The 22,385-nt window shown below is 31.2% G+C and overlaps 2 protein-coding genes across 2 annotated transcripts; both read left to right on the top strand.

The window, feature by feature from the left end:
- The first annotated feature begins 210 nt into the window (after positions 1-210).
- LOC103484066 (uncharacterized) lies at positions 211-1,201 on the top strand. The gene has a single exon (XM_008440971.3). It carries the CDS (start codon positions 480-482, stop codon positions 1,083-1,085), a length of 606 nt encoding a protein of 201 aa, XP_008439193.1. The 5' UTR covers positions 211-479; the 3' UTR covers positions 1,086-1,201.
- An 11,744-nt stretch (positions 1,202-12,945) lies between these two features.
- LOC103484063 (uncharacterized) lies at positions 12,946-14,486 on the top strand. Its single transcript, XM_008440970.3, has 3 exons — positions 12,946-13,412; positions 13,744-13,823; positions 14,255-14,486. Exons 1-3 carry the CDS (start codon positions 13,199-13,201, stop codon positions 14,327-14,329), a joined length of 369 nt encoding a protein of 122 aa, XP_008439192.1. The 5' UTR covers positions 12,946-13,198; the 3' UTR covers positions 14,330-14,486.
- Positions 14,487-22,385: the final 7,899 nt, after the last annotated feature.

The following is a 22,385-nucleotide window of genomic DNA, read 5'->3' as shown; positions in this document are numbered from 1 at the left end:
TGAAAAGAAGAGAGGTTTGAAATTATCATATGACATAATTTAATGTATTAAGATAAACTAAGAGATTTGGTTGCAAATATTCAATACTAAAGTTAAAAGAGTATATTTTGAAAAATTTCAACAGTAATGACAACAATAAAAATAGACGTAACGGTATTTATATCAATAACGATAATGTAATTTTCAAACATAATTAAATTGAACATTTTAGGATTATTGATCTAACTTAAGTTTTTTTTTTATTATAAATTTGGATAAAGGAGTAATGTATTATTATAATTACATAAGAAAAAGCACAAACAACCACATGCAACATTTGAAAAAAAGCAATAACAATGGACTCCAACTATACGTGGTATGATAGCACAGGATTATTCGAAAAGATTCCACCATAAGCGCATTACACAGAACCAAAGCCCCTTGATTTCGTCCGTTTAAACTAACAGAGTTTCCATCAAGCTCTCGAAAATCCCATTTCAATGGCTTCCCAATCACCAGCTTCTCTTGCTTCCCGAATATGCTCCGAAATTGCTTCCATCTTCTCCAAACCCACGCAACCCTACGCGCCGTCGCTCGACATCTTGGTCTCCGAGCTCTCCTCCGTCGCGGCACGTAAGGCTAGGGTGTTTCTTTACGGCGTCGGCCGTGAGGGCCTAATGCTCAAAGCCCTCTGTATGCGCCTCGCTCATCTCGGCCTCTCCTCGCATCAGGTTTTTGACATGAACGCGCCCCCAATCGCCGGTTCTGATCTACTAATTGCGTCGGCCGGCCCCGGTGGATTCTCGACCGTCGATGCAATTTGCTCCGTGGCCAGATCCAACGGCGGGAGAGTTTTGCTTCTGACGGCCCAACCAGAGAATGGTTCGTCTGTGAAGTACGCCGATGTGATTTGCTACGTTCCGGCGCAGACCATGGCGGACGATGAGGAATCGGCGGCGGCGGCGGAATGCCGGCCTCTGCTTCCGATGGGGAGTTTGTATGAAGGAGCTTTGTTTGTTTTGTTTGAAATGGTGGTGTATCGGATAGGTGTGGTGTTGGGAGAGAGCCCTGAGGCCGTCCGATCACGCCACACCAATCTTGAATGAATGGATGAGATTCAGTGTGAGCGTGGTTGGATTTTTGTTTTAGAATTTAAATAAAGATTTGTTGTCTTATTTACACATTATTGAATATATCTTACGGAGGTGGGTTTATAATGTTAGCCGCTAGGGTGTAATGTGTAAATTCAGGGCCCGTTTGGTAACGTTCCTATTTTCTATTTCTTGTTTCCTGTTTCTTCTTTTTTAAAACAAGAAATAGTAATGCCTTTGATAACTGTTTCTATTTCTTGTTTCTTAAAAAAAAAAACAGAAACAAAAAATATGTTTGATAACTGTTTCTTGTTTATTGATTTTCTTTTAGATTTATTTTTTATTTTTCACATCTACTTCAATTAAACATTAAACAAAAATATAGGTCTATCCATCAAACATAACAAATAAAATTATCAAAAGTTTATTCATTTAATACGAAGAAGTATCAATGCACGAATAAAAATAATAACATAAACATAAAATTATATTTATCCTTCAAATGTTGCCAAATTTGATTGGCAATATCATCTCTTACTCAGGCAATTTCTCTTTTTAATTCATCAATTTCAACAATCTCATTGTTATTTCGTGACATCTAGAATTTAATATTAATTTTAAAGTAAGTTATTATGTCTTCAATATTCAGAATTGAAGGAAACAAACAGAATTTAACCTTTAACTCTTAACCTATGATGCTTTAGAGAAAAACCCACAACAAAAACCCAGATTTGCACAAAGAGGAAGATGAAAACTATGGATCCGACGAAGAGGAAGAGTTCGGGTTGTCGAGAAAGACGATGAGAGGTGAAGAGGAAGACAGTGTGCAGAGAAAAACGATGAGTGAAAGAGGATGAGGATGATTATTTGGAGAAGACGATGAAGATAAAAGGAAAAGGAAACCAATAAAAATAATTGAGAAAAGGAAAAGGAAACAATAAAAATAATTGAGAAAAAGGAAAAGGAAACCAATAAAAATAATTGAGAAACGGTCAAACGAAACCAATAAAAATAATTGAGAAAAAGGAAAAGAAAAGAAATAAAAATAATTGAGAAAAATGAAAAGGAAACCAATAAAAATAATTGAGAAAAAGAAAAAAAGCCAATAAAAATAATTGAGAAAAATGAAAGGAAAAAGATAAAAATAATTGAGAAAAGGAAAACGAAACAAATAGAAATAAATTGAGAAAAATGAAACCAATAGAAGCAATTGAGAAACATAACAGAAGAAACTATTTTTTTTTCCCAATAATTCCTTATAAAATGAGAAACGTTTCTATTTTTTTTAGAACGAGAAACAAGGAACGTTATCAAACACTTCTGTTTCTTAAAAAATGGAAACAGAAACAAGAAACAAGGAACAAGAACGTTAACAAACGGGCCCTCAATTGCCATATATTTTAATTTGTTGTTGAGTTTCACTTTAAATTTAATTCACTTGTATTTTTAAGCACGATTATGATGTTTGTAATTAAAATAAAATCAAATCGATTAATTTGGTTTCAATTTTTCTTCAAATCAGACGAAATTGTTTCACTAACTGTTTGGTTCGATTTGGTTTGTTTTTAAATTGGTTTGAATGTTCACCCCTACTCGAGACTAGCAGTATCTGCTTGGATGTGAGTTTTTAACATAGTTGATGATTCATATGTTGAGGTGTTGCCTTCGCTTGAGGATCTCTGTATGTCTAACAAGTTCGGTAGTTCTAATTTTTAGGTTGAATATTATTCCCAAAATTTAGTTAATGTAATTCATGTCAACTTGTTAATTAAGGGCCCGTTTATTAACGTTAAGGGTCCGTTTGGTAACGTTCTTATTTTCTGTTTCTGTTTCCATTTTTTAAGAAATAGAGGCGTTTCATAACGTTACTTGTTTCTCGTTCTAAAAGATGTAGAAATGTTTCTCATTTTATAAAGAATTATTGGCAAAAAAAGGAGTAGTTTTTTCTGTTATGTTTTTCAATTACTTATATTGTTTTCCTTTTTCTCAATTTATTTCTATTTGTTTTCTTTTCCTTTTTCTCAATTTATTTTTATTTGTTTTCTTTTCATTTTTCTCAATTATTTTTAGTTTTTCATTTTTTTTGATTATTTTTATTAGTTTTTTCTCAATTATTTTTATTGGTTTCCTTTTCATTTTTCTCAATTATTTTTATTTCTTTTCTTTTCCTTTTTCTCAATTATTTTTATTGATTTCATTTTTGTGTTTCTCAATTATTTTTATTGATTTCCTTTTCCTTTTTCTCAATTATTTTTATTGGTTCATTTTCCTTTTTTCAATTATTTTTATTGGTTTCCTTTTCATTTTTCTCAATTATTTTTATTTGTTTCCTTTTCCTTTAATTATTTTTATTGGTTTTCTTTTTCTCTTATCTTCATTGTCTTTCTCAAGTAATCATTCTCTTCCTCTTTCACTCATCGTTTTCCTCTGCACACCGTCTTCCTCTTCACTTCTCATCGTCTTCCTCGACAACCCAAACTCTTCCTCTTTGTCGGATCCATAGTTTTTACCTGATTGTTCCTCTTCTTCGGATTCATAGTTTTTGTCTTCCTCTTTGTGCGAATCTGGGTTTTTGTTGTTGGTTTTTCTCTAAAGCATCATAGGTAGTAGAGTTAAAGGTTAAATTTTGTTTCGTTTCTTTCAATTCTGAATATTGAAGACATAATAACCTATTTTAAAATTAATATTAAATTCTAAATGTCACGAAATAACGATGAGGTTGTTGAAATTGATGGATTAAGAAGTGAGTCGATATCATCTAAGAGAAATGACCCGAGTGAGAGACGATATTACCAATCAAATTTGGTAACATTTGAAGGATAAATACAATTTTATGTTTATGTTATTATTTTATTCGTGCATTGATACTTCTTCGTATTAAATGAATAAACTTTTGATAATTTTATTTTCTACGTTTGATGGATAGACCTATATTTTTGTTTAATGTTTAATTGAAGTAGATGTGAAAAATAAAAAATAAATCTAGAAGAAAATCTGTAAACCCGAGATTTTCCTAGGATCATTTTCTCTTGTCATCTATTGTTGGGATTACTAAGTTAAAAGAAGAAAGAAAAGAAAAGAAAGGAAGTGGAATTGGACAGCACAAAGCCCACCACCGACAAGCTCATTTTTTAGCCCAATTTCATTTCATTCCTCCATCATTTTCCATCCAAACTTTCAGAGCACTTTGAGGAGAGAGTGAAGGAAGAAGAAGAAGAATTTCGTGGTTTGAGGTTGAAGAAGATAGGAAAAAAGTTCATGCAAAGCCAGCCATTGCAGAATCTGGTTGCAACTGTCAACCTCTGGTTTGTTTTGTTCGGTTTGAGCTATCTAGAAGGAACTAAAGAGGTGAGGTTTGATTTTCTTGAAAGTTAGTTCATTTCCCAACAAATTTCATGAAGGAAGCTTGAGCTGAATAGTATGAGAAGTTAATAGTTTTTGAAATGGAAAACAGAGCACAGGATTTTCGAGCAAACTAGGAGGATTTATGGTGTTCTCTGATGCTTTTAGTATTCTGGAAGTGCACAAGTTGAATCAGAAGCTCTATTTGGAGATAGATAAAGAGTGGTAGAGAACCTCGAATTCTGTATTGTCTGTGTTCGGGGCAATTCTAGACGAATTGGTTGAGAATCTCGTTTTCATTTCTTCAGGTAATTTGTAGATTATTCGAAAATGAAGAGTTTTATGTGTATTTCATTAATTTTAGTTAAGTTTTGAGGAAGTTATGGGTGTTGGAAGTTAGGATATCGAATCTGGAAAATCTGGAAAGTGGGATGTAATGTGACTCTTAATCTAATTGTTTAGAGATTCATGAGCATGGAAAGACAAAGCTATCTATGGTTCTAATGCTCGGTTTTGGTTGTTGACAGGTCAAGAGGAAATAGGTCGAGTCTACAAACCGGGGAACTAGATAAGACTGTGAGTGACAAAACAAATTTCTAAAATGTTATTAAACAGTTGTTCATAATTATATGTTTTACATGTTTTTCTATCAATGATACATGGTTTTGTGAACGGTTTCAAACATGAGTTTTGAGCTTAGATTTTCTAATGAGGGTTATATTCGAGCACGTGGCTAATGGCTTTATAAAAAGTAGTTGAAACGATATCTTTTAAAGTAAAGCATGTGTTAGCAAATATTGTATAATGATTTAAAGTTTTTCACGAGCAAGCTGAATAAACTTGAGTTTTACAAAAGATAACGATAAACAGGCATGTTTAAATGTTTTCATGTGACTTCGTGGAGATTTCCATTGACTACATGACTGAGATATTGAGCCTGAGGCTATATGGTACCGTGTGCACACAGGTTATATTTCCGTTGTCGACGTTGTGTGTACTCCGTGACAACGATGTTGTAGTGAGTGTTGGGCGGGCCCCACTACGACAAAGACGATGGGAGTGTCGGGCGGACCCCACTACATCGTAGGACTAGTAAACGTTGGTTGTACTGGGCGTGCCCTACACCACGTAGATCGGTCATGTTAGTTAAAACGTTTGCTGTACTTGTTATGCCTTGCTAGATTTTTTTATGACGAACTTGGAAGATATTTTAGAAAGCCTTATTTATTACACTTTTATGTTAAATGCTTTGATTGAGCATATTTATACGTCTAAAGGTTTATCACATGTTTTGACGTCCGTATTTAGAGTTTTAAATTTAGTCACTCACTAGGCCTCGTAGCTCATTCTTTTCAAAATGTTTCCCACTTTTCAGGTAGAGATCGAGCTCCTGGTGCCTGATACACTGCCAACGTCTGCTGAAAGTTCCGGATCAAACTCTAGTACGTGGTTGGAGTTGTATTTTGAGTATGTTCATGTTGAAATGTTTTGTAAGGTTTGTACAATATCGTCCTAGAGGTCGTGGTCGTAAAACTCTAGTTGTATAGGTTTTGGTCGTGATATTTATATCAGGTTATTTTACAAACCAAGGGATGTCAGGACTACATCTCGTGTATGTTGGGAAGGTTTTCTGGATTCCGTTGTGTGGTGTTCCATGTTGAATATTCTATATCTAAGATTGGTATGTTTATCAGGTTTAACGTTTCAGTAGGGTCAACAGGGATCGTTAGAGGAGATGATGTCTGTTGGCTTCACGCCGTCTTTCAGGCTAAGACAACAGGTGGTCTGGGATGGGGTGTGACAAAATCAGTAAACAAGAAACAGTTATCAAACACATTTTTTGTTTTTGTTTCTTTTTTTTTCAAGAAATAAGAAATAGAAATAGTTATCCAATGCATTTCTGTTTCTTGTTCTAAGAAAAAGAAGAAACAGAAAACAGAGGACAAGGAACAAGAAACAAGAAACAGAGAATAGAAACGTTACCAAACGAGCCCTAAGTTTCCACTAGAGGTTCTTTTAGAAGAAATTAAATGATGAACGATTAAGACTCATATAGATGTCATCAAAATGGTAATGGCTCATAAGTTAGCAAGTTGCTATGTCTAATGTTGAGGGGTGTGGGTACGTACAAGACCCACCCATTTGGCCGAGACCCTCTTTTGGGTTCATTGTTTCATAACCCTATGAGTATTACTCTTTATCTATGTTTAAAATTTCATCAAAATACATGTTTGCATTGGAACATCTAAATTTAATCCAATATCCAACTATGTTGAATCCAACTCTCGAAATTAATATACGTGTGCTCTCTTCTAAACTTTTAATATCACAATTAATTTAAAACCTTTAGTCGTCAAAGATAAGAAAATGAAAATATATTGGAGAAGAAGAATGACAAGAGAAAACTCTCGCTTCCATTTCATATTTGGTATTCTATAAATCACAAATAATTAATGAGAATTCGAGATAGAAGATAATTCCTCATGTAACCATTTGTTTCTAAAATATGCATCTAGATTATATTACAGTGCAACAAAAAATATAGAAAAAAAAAAAAGAAGAAAAGTAAGTACGTGATGAAGTAGAATTAATGGACTATCTTAACCGTCATTAATTAAAATAAGAAAATACTCTTAATCAATTAAAAAAGTCATTCAAATGAATCATTAATTATTCGTATTATTGAAGATAATTGATTTCGAAATTTGGCTGGGTTTTTTTAAAAATTTTCATTTTCTATTTTGATTCGAAATGATTTTGTATTAATTATAAAAGCCGAAAAGTAAAGGGTTTGACTAAAATAGGATTTGGACGTTGCGTAGAGGGTTTATTTTGTGTTTGATATTGATAACTAAAAAGAAAAATGTTGTCAAAAAGTTTGCTTTATTCATCAATTATGTTTCCGATAAATGCAAGAATCAATTAATTAATTAATTGATGGGCTAAACTAAAAATAGAATAGTTCTTTACGTCTATCTTTTAACCTCTTAAACTGTGTATATACATACGTATCATCCAGTAATCTCTAAAGACAATATTTTTATTCATTTTGTTAAATTTGAAAGTTCCTATTTATCGTATATTTTCTATTAATTAACTGTTTAATCACTTAAAATAAAAATAAATGTATTTTTATATTAACATTAACATTATTATTTTAATTTATTTAGAGAAATAATTCATGTGACGTTAAACAATTAAGTCTAAAAATATTTGATATTCAATAATTAATTATTCAAACTATACTTATGTTGTTTATCTCAACGATATAGAAATTACGTCCTAAAAATACGATCAAGTTAAACATAGCTTTTATCTTCTTGTTCTCCTATTCGAGATGTTACTTTTCTTCAAAAGTAACACTCGTATCAATTAAAGAATAACTCCTAATCTAATCTATATTAATAATGATACGATAGCTTTAATGCATCCAACTCTGTTTATGTTTCCTCCCCCCAGAACAACAGAAATAACAACAACACTTGTGTTATTGAATGAGTTCCAACAATCAAAAGTTAGAATGAAAATTCTTCATAAGATTAGGGAGTTAATTTTTTTTTTTTTTAATATTAATATCACAGATTTTAAAACATAAAACTATGTGAAAAACAATGAAACAACCGTGTCCTTAAAGTACAAGAGCTATTTCGACTTACTTTCTATTAAATATTATAGGTCTAGTATGTTAAAAGTACAACTAAAATCTTACATTTACATTATTAGATAAGTGAAAAATGATAGGTATATATAGGCGAGGGAAAAGATATTTTTCTAATAATTATCTTTTTTTTTTTTTTTTCTTTTCAGAATTTAGCCATGAGAAAATAGGTGTAAAATGAACAATATAAATTATAGTATGGATTGTGACATTCAAATAATATTATCTAAGAAATAAATGGCTGTATTTGATAAGGTATAATCATACAAACTCACTACAGTTGACTGGTTAAGAAATAATATGTCATTTGAAACTTATTCTATGTATTTTATGGGTCTGTTGTTAAAATTGGAATTTGAATGAAATTGAACGAATTACTTTTTGTAGGGAAGAAAAAGATTAAATTGCATGTTCCCTTTGATATTTTGAAGTGAAGTGATTGAAGCAATTATTTTGTAAACTGGAAGGGATATTTTATATGTACCCAAATTAATAAGATATTTTGTTAAACATAATTTAATTAGGATACATGGATGATACAAATATTAAAAGGGAAAGAAGAAAAACATAAACATGGTGGGGGGAATAGTAAAAAAAGGAAATAAAGCAAAATAGTAAAATAAAAAAGAAAAAAAGAAAAGGAAAAAGGTCAGAGTCGGCCAACTGGAATAAAAGTGAGTGTCTCTTATTTAAGATCTTTTTGTTTCTCTCTATTCATCTTCTAAAATATCTCTCTTTTCGGTATTTAAATCCCATCCAGATATTTTCACCGCCCCCCCTCCCTTCTCCACCCTCCTCGACTACACTTCTTTTCTCTACTCGCTCCCTCCATCCCCTCCAATTATATTATATTACAGTGGCTGTGCCCCACTTTATAAACTTCAACTTAAGGGTTTAATAAATCTCCCATATTCTAACTATTTTAACAAACTAATTTTTATTCTAAAATATTAATAGTTTTCTTTCTTCAAATATCAAATTTGTTCCTAAATTATTACAAAATAAATTTTATTTCAAACCTCATTCATTTTCTTTTCCAAAATATCAAATATCTTTCAAATTTTCAGTAATTTTATTTCTCCATAAAATAGTTTTTATTCCAAATATCAATAATTTTATTTATCAAAATATCAAATTTTTTCCAAAATTGTCACAAAATATATTTTATTCCAAACATCCTTAATTTTCTTTCCTCAAATATCAAATATCTTTCCAAATTTCAATAATTTTATTTCTCCAAAGACTCTAAATGTCAATTTTATTGTTAAATTTCAATAATGTCATAAAAGAAAGATAATTTATTAAAAAGAGGAAAAAAAAACTAACTGAGATAAAACCCTAATTTATTTTCTAGCCATCATTCGTTATCTAACAAATATTTAGAAAAAATGCAACAATCTAAACTTTCACTATTTTGACAATATTCCATGAAAAATGTATTATTCTATCTTTTTCTTTTTTTGATACAATTTTTAAATTCACATTTACATTACTTATGTATATATTTATTTATTTTTCTACTATGAATATTGTGAAAACTTGACTACGCAATCAAATGAGAGATCAATTGATGAATGATTGTCTTCTAGCTAATACTGAGAAAAATTTATTAAATAAATTAAATAATAAATTTATCATGGATCAATTTTAAAACATGAAAACTCGTAAAAGACAGTTGTAAAATGTATTAAATTAATTAATCTTTGAAGCTATTAATATTCTTTTAACATTTTTTTTAGTATGTTTATTATATAGTGCCTCCGCTATATATAAATTTTCTAGATCTGCCGTTGTTACAATTACATGTGATATGTAAGGTATAAATAATAGAGTTGATAAACTTATTAAAAATGTATATGACTAATTCTAGAATTGACTTATTTGATATAATATAGCTAAAAATTTGGTTTTACTATTGAAAGAGGCAATTATAATAATTAAGATAGATAATGGTAATAGTAATAATTGTGTGTAGAGTTAATTAGCGTGTAATTTAAGTTTGTTCTTACGGCTAATTCCAATTTACAAGTTGTTTCGTTGTCAAAAGGACTGTATGTATGTATGAATGAGTCAGAATTCACATTGCTTGAAAACTTGTTAGGATTTACTTTCTCTATCCTTTTTTAAAAATTAGAATTTAATGTGTATGATTTAATAAAATCTTATCAATATTGAAAATATGAGACCCAACCCAACAAAATATCAAGAACATATAATATTATACAAATAAAATATATAAATACAAATAAACTAAGAAAATTAAAAAAAATAAATTCTCTCGATTAGCTTCAATTTATTTGGAATTCTAGCTAATACGTGCCCATTATAAACCTACTAAAAATCTCTATTTATAAATAAAATGACAAGTAGGTGGTGGCTTACCCGAACACGAATGATGTATCATATTAAGACACATGGACAATAAATGGGTAATTATAAATTGTCACCTGACAACAAAATGATTAACACTAATAATCTCATGAAATACTTAATTGTCCACTTGGTGGGCTAATAGGTTCACATATATCACCATTAATTTGTTCTAATATAGGTGATTCGATTCCCACTCAGTTGATGATTGTTTAATTATTAATTTATCTTAAGAGCAAGCATCACATACTAATTCATTAGATCGAAGAAGCTTTTGATTCTTCTATCTAATGTTCATATGAATTTTCAATAATTCTTCTCATCGTTATAGATCTTAGATGACCCAATCGATTATGTCAAATTGTAAATAATTTTCTCCAGAGTTATTATTACATATGTTTCAATTTATCGTAATTGAGTATAATATAGTCTCGAAGATAAATCAAACAACTTTTCTAACATACATTTTTCATTTGAGACAATAGACATAATATAAAGATATTATATTCCATTATTTTTATCAGTCTCAATATGATAACCATTGTAACGTATATCTTTGAAACATAATAAATTTCTTTTTGATTGACTAGAGAACAATGTATTATCAATTGTAAATTTTGTTCCTCAAAGCAAAATAGTATTTGTTTTTCCAAATCCTCAATTAGGTTTTAAGAACCTAATATTGTATTGATTTTTGCTTCCAGCATTGTTAGTTTGAAAAAATATTTTTTATTTATAAGTATTGTGTGTATGGTTGTACTATATGTCAGACAAAGATCTTTTTTGCTCATTTCTGAATCACCAAACATATGAAAATGATGCATATTTCTTCATTTAAAAGGAAATAATTATAATAAATAAAACACACTTGGAATGTAAATGGTTAAATATTAACAAAAACAAAACATGAAGGTAGATAACAAAATAACAACATTATTATAGATATTTTCAAAGTCAACAAAAACATTTGTTGTTCCATCAACCATGTTAATCTTTTCTTAAGGAGTTTCAAAGAAACCAGCCACATCCAAATTAGTCAGGTTGAATGGATCAAATATATTATTATCTTGATAGGTAATTGGCTTATACGTTTTCCTTTTTTTCTCTTATAGGAAGGCTTGATATAGATTAACTAATTGTTCCAATGTACGGTAAACACGTGACCAATGTCCAGTTATACCACATCAGTAGCTTAATCACTTTTTAAATTCTTATTTTGTGGAACCTTCACTTTATGATCATCGTTTCATGTGTTTTTTTTTGTGACATTTGGATTATTAGAACGATCATCACAAAAATAATAATATTTTTTTCCTCTAACACAGTCTCTACTTCGACCACAACCCTGTCCACAATTACAATTCACAACTCGTTATTTTGTTTGACAACAAGAAGACATGAGAGTTCAAAATATTTTGTAAAACTTTTCTCTCAATATTGCTACTGTAAGAGTATATTCGAGATGTGAAAAATAAAAAATGTCTTTTCCAACATGTCTGTATCAGTAATTTTTTCTCCGGATAACACAACAATATTTCGAACTAATTCTAAATAATTCATAATTGTAATCATTTACTGATTTAAAATCTTGTAACCTTAAATGTATCCAATCATAACGAGTTTGGGGAAGATGAACTAATTATAAATGATCATACATTTCTTTCGATTTACTCCACAATGTATGAGGATTTTTAATTGTTAAATATTCTGACTTCAAATTTGCGTGAAATGTGATGACAAAACAAAATTATGACTTTAGTTTTTTTTTTTTATTGGTCTTTGGGTTTCCTTATTGAATTGTATTTTCGAGATTCATGACATCAAGATGCATCTTAGCATCAAGAACCCATGATGTGAATGCCCGTAAGTTCTAGTTTTGCAAAATTTGTCATGGTAACACTATCTTAAAATATTATAATTATATTAGAAATTTAATATATATCAAATATACAAAATAACCTTTTTATAATAAAGTGAGAAAATCCTACCTACCTTCGACAGAGGAGTCGACTAGAGCTAGTGTTGATATGGTATCATAAGAATGAGGCACAACGAAAACACGAATATCAAGAAAATATAATATTATAGTAAATAATATAATATATACATATATATGATATAAATTTATATAGTTAAGCCCGTAACTTCAATTTATTTAGAATTTTAACCAATATGTGTCCTTTACAAATCTACTAAGATCTTTATTTATAGGCAAAATGACAAGTAGGTGGTGACTTCATAAACAATAGTGATGTGTCCCGCCGCTAAGGATGAATATGTATCAAACACATATTATCGTAATATTTATAATAATAAATAGTTTTATAGCTTGATAAAAGAATTTAGTCCAATGTTTTATTAAATTATCCAAACCTTTTTTTTTAAGGGTTAAAAAATCTTTAAATTCAAGGAAGTTTGTTTTAACTTTTTTTTAATTAGGGGGGAGGTTATAAAAAGTAGGTGAGGGAGAGAGGGTGAAAGGCGAGTAGGGGAAACACATGATTTTAATGTGTACTCGCGTTTGAGAATTGGGAAAAAGGAAACGCCAAAGTCGCCAACCCTATAGGTTCTTTCTTTGTAAAAGCGCTTCTATAAAAACCAACGTAATTAAAACCCCACCAATCCACATTATATTCATATCTCCCAAACCCATCGGAAAAGTGCTTTTTTTTTTCTTAATTCTTCTTCTTTCAATTCCTCTCTGTTTTTTTCTAAAATTCCATTTTATGTTCTTATACACTAAACCTAACTAAACCCCATGGAATCGCATGTGCAATTCACCCAAACGGGGCCGTCTTGGACTAATGAGAAGCACATGCACTTCTTGAATTCCATGGAAGCTTCTTTCGTCCGATCAATGTTCCAAAATCGCGCCCATCGCCGCCGTCTACGGCTGGACCGCCTCTTGCCGGACACCGCTGACTCAACCCTAGATTCCCCTCTTAACCACACAAAAAACCATCCCACCTCCGGTCAGTTTAATCTTACATTTACTTTTTTAATTTTCATTTTAGAAAACGCTATATTTATTCATTCATTCATTCATTCATTTATTATTATTGTTATTATTTTGACTAAAAAGGACCAACCAAACACCGTCTATATAATAAGATAAAGAGAAAAAGAAAAGGTGAGAATAGTGAATATTCCTTAGGAAGATATTTATGTATGATTTAGATATCACAATAAATAAATAATAAATAAATCACTTTCCTTTTAACTCCAAAAAGATCATTAATATTCTTTGCTTGCATTTTTTTTTTTTGTTATGTATTCTTTTAATTTATTTTGGGTTTGATCCAGGAAGTGCAAGAATGAACGGTAGATCTACCAGGAGATCAAGGAGGACATCATCTCCGCCGTACAGTTCAACTCAAGATCAGGCTAGTGCAAAAACTATATAATATAAATTTAAAAATTACATATTTTCTTTCTTTCTTTCTTTTTTCTCTACCAATAATAGAAATGACTTATTTTTGTCTTTATCTCCTTCTTTTTCCATCAAAATAATTATGCTCTTTTATTTTTGCGGCTGGTGTGGGTATTTTTGAAATTCCACGTGGGTATACATATTCTAAAATTATGAAAAAAGTGATCATATCCGTAATTAAGCATATAGCTTTGTGCTGCAACATCTAATTAGCTAAGCTCTATGTTCTTTTCTTCTTAAGAAACTAAAAATATCTGCTTCAATTATTAAACAAAGCTCACCAATTATCGTTATCTTGTAAATTACAGAAGAAAAAAAAAATAAAATTGTAATAATTTAATTTGAATTAAAATGAAATGAGGAATGCTTTGTGTGAAATGACAGGTGGTCCCACAGATGGAAAAGATAGCAGTTGAGGATGAAGATGAGAGAGACCATCCCATGTCACCTCTCAACTAGGAAATATATTATTATTATTCTTGGATTTTTTTTTCCTTCTTTTAATCTTTATATCTTTTCACTTTAGTTAAAAGATGGGTCTAATTGAGAAATTAAGTGGATTTTGATTGGGTGGTAAAATTAATTTTAATTGGATTACTTATCTTAAGCTTACAAAGCCATATTTTACTTTAGTAGTATGAGACCGTGAGGTTGAATTACATTCCCCCTTCACACATATTTTATTTTACTTCTATTTTGTAAGTTGTTGTGGTTCATCATCTAAACATATTTGTCATTTTTTTTCTTCATGATTTCACTTTATTTATTGTTTGTTGTGACTAAAATTATATACATAGGGTGTGACTTTTGAGTCGACTTTCAATTTTTGGTACAACTATGGGATGAAGGATTGGACCTTCCTCCTTATATCTTAAACTCATTTTGATTATGTATTTATTAAGATAAGTAGAGTGTGTTTGCATATAGGTGTATTACATCAGCATCTAATATAATAAAGATGTGATTGTACAAATGCAACATAAGAAAAAGAACCCCATCTCCAGGAAGAGCTTTATTAGATAAATCTCCTCATTGGGCCCAAAAGCCAAAGTTAGATCGAAGCCTAGCGTTACGGTTGAGTTATGCTAGTCGATTCAAGTCTTTCGTAAATTTGATTGAATGTAGGTATATCTTATTCTTTAAATTTGGCAAACACCGTCTAAACCTTTTGTAAAATTAAAATTGGACATAGATATATTTTGTTTAAATTGGACCAACACGTTTTAGCCATATTTGGATCGGCATGTCAGGACCGCTTAAAAGGTCAATTCAATATCACACACATGTATGCAATGCACACTAACCGATATATATTACATTTGCTATTCTTAACCATTTCCCTGTGTGTATATATATAATTTAATTTTTTTAAAAAAAATTCAATTCGACAACGTAACCAATTGATCTTCTTTTTTTCTTTTTTTGAAAAAAGGAGATGATTAAATGTGTGTAATAGTATCGATAGGGTAGGGAGTTTGAAAAGTAAAAATCATAAAAAATTCACCCTATTCAAGTTGAATCCTCTATTTATAAACAAGTCTTCAAGATCTATTGTTTTAAAATAAAATTTAATAATTTAATGACTAGTCCAAAACCAATCCAATTTGCTCCATGAACCCTAGGTTAGAATGACTTAAACCTATTTCTAAAGTCTTGATGTCGGTCGCGTTTGAGATTTTGATTCTTCGAGTGAGGTCAATATTATCCTTCTTAAGAGGACAAAATTGAGTTTTAGGGTTTACATGAATTTTTAAGATTTAATTATTTAGCTAACTTTTTGATATATTTTCTCTTTCAAATTTTGAGTATATTAAATTGGTTGATATTGATGAAGGACACAACCGTTGGGTTAACATGTCCGATTGTAAGAAGCAATCAAATCTTTCTGTTTGCATAGGAATGTATGATTAGGTCTACATATAATGAAACTAATAATTAAAATGTGTTTTTGTATGGGCAAACATTTCTATATATAGAATATCACCTCTAACAAGTTGGCATTTAAATTTTAAAAGTACATATTCAAATTATCTACGTGGGATCATATATCTCAATGTTCACAATTGTTTTTCCCACGATGTTTTATGTTGGCTTAAACCATTCTTTTTTTTTTTTCCTATTCATATTCAACATTCTTTGGCCTTATAAATAAATTGATGTTGATCATAGGATACAACTCTTTGAATCAAAATGTCGTTGAGAAGTTGTGTGTGTCAGTTTGCATATAGGTATGATTAAGAATGTAGAATGTGCAAACATCACGATTTAACAGTTCAGATGTGTTTGTAGGGATATGTCCTTTAAAAGAAAGTTTCTACTGATATTTAAAAGTCTCGATTATCACACTATTAACATTTGCTTTCGATATGTATATTTTTTATCTTCAAACTTATTGAATCACACAATGATTGTGAATGATACACAACAACAAGAAACTCATTTTTAGAAGTGTACTATTTCATAACATACATATAGTTGTGAGATAATTCATATTTTGAATCATAAGAAACAACATAATATATTGTTTCACATCGAAAGCAACTCCAATAATTTAGCAAAAACGACTTAGTATTAGTAAAAAAGACATATATATATATATTTATGGTAAGATAAAAGAAGACTCATATTTATAAAATAATATTCATTTAATCTTAAATTCAGAGTTCCATTCTAAATTAAACTTAGATCGAAAGGTATCCCAATAATAGAAAATAAAGGAGCTATTCAAATTAAATCTGAAGTTTATTTTATTATATGCTTTATTCCCACTTTTCTTAGAGAAGATCACAAGGGAGACCATTACCAATTTTGATTATTATATATATGTATAAGCCAAAAAAAGCATATAAAATGCAAAGTATGGTCAAAGGGTAAGATATTTTATTTGGGAATGTGGGTTTGATTTTTATTGTGGTTGTTCTTTTCCTGAATTTATTTATTGGATGCAATGGAAAGTCATAAAAGTGGATGAGAATTATGTTGGGGATAAGGAAAGGGATTCATCAATATAAAGTGTGCTGCCAAATCTTATCTTAGTCATATTCTTTGGTTATAATTTAAACAATTTTTGTCACGTAATTAATTTTTTTGTATGGGAGATCATTTTCATCGATACCTTTTATGAGGGAACATGTAACCAAGAGATTAGCTTATATTGTGCAACATGTATAACAAGAAGGTTTTAAAAGGACGAATCCAATTTCTAGGGTTCCATAAGGTTAATGGTTTTCATTTTCTTTAAAGAACCCATCATATCATATCGTTGATCTTTTAAGAACATGTTCTATCAATAAATAAAATATCTATTATGCATAGTGTGCATATATAGAAGAGAGTACGTACACGAGAAAAAAATCTATATATTCTCGATTTGTCTTTATAACTCTTTCATTGTTGTTATGATAATTATTCATTTGAAACTCATTGTAGATGTATTATTCTTTTACGTACTAGGGTTGAATTAAGATCTAAACTATAAGAAGTGATTTGATGGTCGAAACACAATTGAAGTGTGGCATATAATAATATTTACATGTACAGTCACATCACTTTTTAATAACAAATCTTATTCGAGTTAAACTAATATATCTTTTCATCTAACTGTTTGAATGTAATGTTGACCACAAATATGAAAAATCACTATTTACAATAAAATGGAGTTATATTTGAATCAACAATAGTCACGTCCTTTGCCACACATGACAATATTCATAAAAGATGTGTAATTCAATCTTCTTCTTTGTGCAATTATTTGAACTAAAAAAATTACCATGAATTAGATTTCTTAAATATTGAGTTATATTAATACAATAAATGACTTTTGAGATTATTACGTATAAGTTTATACATTCAATAATAATTGTTCTGAGATAGAGGTCGAACTTTCAACCTCTAACATATGAATTCTTTGTAAATTTATAAGAATACAATATTTCAAAAGTTAGCTAACTCATTGAACTACTCTAAAGCTACGTCAAGTTGAACAACTTAATGACAATGTTCTTGCGTTTTTCTTATTATTTTTACTTTTCTTGAAAAGTTGTAGATGACTCTTTTCAAGCGGTCAAGTTTCTTATTTTTCATATATTAAATGGATTTAGTGAATATATTCATATTTGAAAAATATTGTTTTTAAATTATGTTATTGTTGAATAAGAAATTTTGGAACCAATCACAAATTGTCACATCATTTACTGAAATAATTGTATTTGGGATTAACTAAAAATTGGCATGTGTCCCAAATTAAATTTAAAGACAAATTGGACAATTATAACAATGTCACATGTATTTATTATGGCAATTGGATGAAATTAATTATTTTGGTTTAATTAAATATTATTTACTTGGCCTAAATTTCAATTGAGCCAAAAAAATAAGCTTAATTTAGCCCAAAATTAAATATGACCCAAATTCATGCGATTGAGTCCATGGGTATAGTCCATATGGACCAAACCAACCCAAGTCCATAAAAGCCCACCAGTGAACTCTATAAATAGGGGAGTTCTCTTTGGAAATTTTTGACTCCAGAAGATCTAGAGTGAATTCTCCCAAGAGATAGAAACCTCATTTAACTCCTAAAGTCGACCACCCTCGAAGATCGAAACTCCGACCACCGAAAATTGAAACTTCTTTGAAGATACAAACTTTCTTCCAAGACTCCAACTTCAAGAACACCCTCGAAGATTGAAGCTTATTTAAAGATACAAACTTTCTTCCAAAATTCCAACTCCAAGAACATCACGTGTTTTGCTTCTTCAAATCAAGTGTAAGCATTCAACCGAAGAGAATCAGAGGATCAAATTCTAGAGATCGAACCACATTGCATCAAATCAACGTAAATACAACATCAACACAAGTTCAACTTCACGAATCAAATTTCTTCGAAAATCTCGTGTGAACAAATTGGCACGCTCAGTGAGACCTCTCTACCTCTCATCTCTCTCTCGTCATCCAAATCTATAAGAAAATCAATGGCATCAAAGAAGGTTGCATCCAAATCTTCTGTTGCAAGCGACAGTTACATGGGACCTATCACCCGCAATCGTTCTAAGGGAATCACTCAAGAGCAGGATCAAGGTTCTGACGTCGCTCAGAGCATTCTTAAGCAATTGATAGAGTCTCCTAAAGCTGGAATTGTCATCAAGGAAAATCCTTTGTATGATAATTCTGATTCTGCCTTTAGCAAGTCAAAGAAGTAACATTCTGACGTGATGTCTGTCATGATGGCTGATATAACGGTCGAAGCTGCCATGGCAGAGATGGAAGAGGAAGATTAACTTCCTGATGAAAGTTGTGGAGGAACGAGATCATGAAATCCCAGTTTTGAGGAAGCAGATGCGGACTCGTGAAACTGTCGAGTCAAGTCAAACTCCTGTTGTCAAAGCTACTGGCAAAGGGAAGAATGTGGTGCAAGAAAACCAACAACAACAACAATCAATTTCTGTTGCTTCTCTCTTAGTTCAGCAACTACAAGATATGATCGCGAATTCCATTAGAGCTCAGTATGGAGGACCGCCACAAACTTCTTTCATGTACTCTAAGTCGTACACCAAGAGAATCGACAACTTGAGAATGCCACTTGGGTACCAACCTCCAAAATTCCAGCAATTCGATGGAAATTAGGGCAACCCAAAGCAGCATATCGCCCACTTTGTCGAAACATGCAAAAATGCAGGATCAAGAGGAGACCAACTAGTCAGGCAGTTCGTTTGAAGCTTAAAAGGAAATGCTTTCGAGTGGTATACTGATCTAGAGCTAGAAGTAATTGATAGTTGGGAGCAGCTGGAAATAGAGTTTCTCAACCGCTTTTATAGCACTAGGCGTGTCGTCAGCATGATGGAGTTAACAAATACCAAACATCGGAAGGGAGAGTCAGTCATCGACTACATAAACCGATGGAGAGCTCTAAGCCTGGATTGCAAAGACAAGCTCACAGAATTGCCTGCAGTAGAGATGTGCACCCAAGGTATGCACTGGGAACTTCTCTATATTTTACATGGAATAAAACCTCGCACGTTTGAAGAATTGGCAACTCGCGCCCATGATATGGAGTTGTGTATAGCCAAAAAAGGAGCAAAAGATTTCTTGGTTCAAAGAAGAAGGAGTGACAAGAATGAAATTAATGACACTAAAAAGATTGCAAATAATGTCCTAAACGAGTATATGGTTGTTCAAGAGACTCCACTGAAATCTTTCTCTAAAAGAAAAGAAACAAAATATGAAAGAAATCATGATGGCGATGAAAAGCGACGCCCAACTCTTAGAGAAAGACAGAAAAAAGTTTATCCCTTTCTTGACTCTAATGTTGCAGACATGTTTGAGCAATTAATAGAGAAACAACTTATTCAATTGCCAGAAGGTAAAAGACCGGAGCAAGTAGGAAAAGTAGATGATCCTAACTACTGCAAGTATCATCGGGTCATTAGTCACCTTGTTGAAAAGTGCTTCGTGTTAAAGGAGCTAATTCTAAAGTTGGCTCGTGAAAATAAGATTGAGTTGGATATTGATGAAGTAGCTCAAACAAATCATGTTGCAGTCAATATGACTTCAAGTGTTCCGCCATCAATACTGCTTTATGATCAAAGGGAAAGTTTGATTCAATTTGGGAATTTCTAACCTATACTTGTTCGATTCCAACAAAAGATCATGACGTCGAACTCTCAAAACAAAGAAGAGCCTATTGAGGATGAGGGCAAAGAATAGATAGTCATGGTTCATAAAAAAGAGAGACAAACAAGTTCCGTAAGTTCCGTTCAAACGAAGTCACACTTCCATCAAAAGCATTCAAAAGGAAACATCTCCCATAAAAAGAAGGGAAGAAGGAACAAGAAGATGTGGAAGCCTAAGCCCATCAAAGGAAAAGACGAGGACTTCCTCCAACCTTGACAGTCGATAACTTTGGCAAAATTCCTCCCAAGAAGTTTCCTTGAGGATCATCCAGAAGAAATACTAGAAGTCACTGCATGTCATACTACCAGCATAGTAGAAGTTGACAACAATTATGATTCTTATGAAGAAGTAGACAATTCAAATGAAATTAAGCAAAGGACTTATGTCTTTGATCGTATCAAGCCTTTAACTACTCGATCTTCAGTCTTTCAAAGATTGAGTATAGCCACGAAAGAAGAAGAAAACCAATGTCCAACATCTACTTACACTCGAACTTTAGCTTTCAAAAGGCTAAGTATCTTCACATCGAAGAAAGATCGACCTTCAACATCTACTTTTGATCGTTTAAAGATGACAAACGATCAACAACAAAGAGAGATGAAATCTTTGAAGACAAAACTATTTCATGAAGAAAATGGTGACGATAAGATTCACAGTCGTGTTCCATCACGAATGAAGAGGAAATTATCTATTGACATAAATACAGAAGGTTCCTTGACCGTGAAACCAAGATTTATTATCTTCACCAACCCCATAAAGAATGAGATGAGAAAATTCTTGATGAAAATAAAAGTTGCTAAATATGCAAAGCTTCTTATCGCAAGAGCCTAAACTGCATGGTGCTCCTAGCCCACAAGAGCTTAAAAGGTGAATGGTAGAAAAAAAAATTGAACTACGTTATGACTTGATCCCTATATTATAAAGGGTACGTAGGCAGCTTAAGGGAAACTTTAAGTTCAGTCCAATAAAAAAAGAACTTTTGAACTACGTTATGACTTGATCCCTATATTATAAAGGGTACATAGGCAGCTTAAGAGAAACTTTAAGTTCAATCTAGTAAAAAAAAAAAAAAAGAACTCAGTTGAAAAGAATGGAAAAGCAAGAGTAGTGTCATGATCACATAAAGCATGACACTAACAATTGACGGTTTTTGTTCTCATCAAAGAATATCAACTTAAAGTTGAAGATGCCTTATTGGGGGCAATATAACAAAATTAGAAAGGTGTGGCACTAGGAGCAAGATGTTGCAAAGTTAGATACTTATAAGGTGGCATCATTCTTTTGAAGTTCAAAATTCCATCGCCAAGTTTAGAAGTTCCTCAAAATCAAATTCGGGGGCTTTGTTAATGTTTCTTAAAATTTAAGTTCACAGAAGATTAAAAGTTCCTCAAAATCAAATTTTGAGGCTTTGTTGATGTTTCTTCAAATTCGAGTTCAGAAATTTCATAAAGGATCATTCAAATGCAAGGTTGAAGACTTCACCAATGCTCCACCGACTTTGAGGATTGCACTGTTATTTTTCCATGTACAAGATCGAAGGTTTCATCGATGTATCCTCATATTCAAGTTCAAATGATTCATTAATGCTTTCTCATATTTAAATTTAAAAGTATTGTCTTAAAAAAAAAAAAACTTCATCGTTGCCTTTTCAAGCGAGTTTGAAAACCTTAGGCTTCATTAATGTAAAGCCTCCTCTAAAGGAAATGTCGGAACAAAAAATCTACCTCATTTCTAATATGTTGTAGCCTTGAAAGGACGAAGGTGCTCGATCGCTCCTACTAGGACGGTAGATCTGACGGCAAAAGCTCGATCGTCCCCAGTAGAAGTTTAAATTGTTTTATCTCGA

This window comes from Cucumis melo, chromosome 6, assembly GCF_025177605.1.
Source record: "Cucumis melo cultivar AY chromosome 6, USDA_Cmelo_AY_1.0, whole genome shotgun sequence".
NCBI classification, from domain to species: domain Eukaryota; kingdom Viridiplantae; phylum Streptophyta; class Magnoliopsida; order Cucurbitales; family Cucurbitaceae; genus Cucumis; species Cucumis melo.
Note: the sequence above shows the minus strand (reverse complement) of the source record. Positions and strands in the feature narration are given on the sequence as shown.

Coding starts and splice junctions, on each gene's coding strand:
- LOC103484063 (XM_008440970.3), top strand. CDS start 13,199: ATGGAATCGCATGTGCAATTCACCCAAACGGGGCCGTCTTGGACTAAT. Junction 13,413..13,743: donor AAAAAACCATCCCACCTCCG/GTCAGTTTAATC, acceptor GGTTTGATCCAG/GAAGTGCAAGAATGAACGGT. Junction 13,824..14,254: donor ACAGTTCAACTCAAGATCAG/GCTAGTGCAAAA, acceptor GTGAAATGACAG/GTGGTCCCACAGATGGAAAA.
- LOC103484066 (XM_008440971.3), top strand. CDS start 480: ATGGCTTCCCAATCACCAGCTTCTCTTGCTTCCCGAATATGCTCCGAA.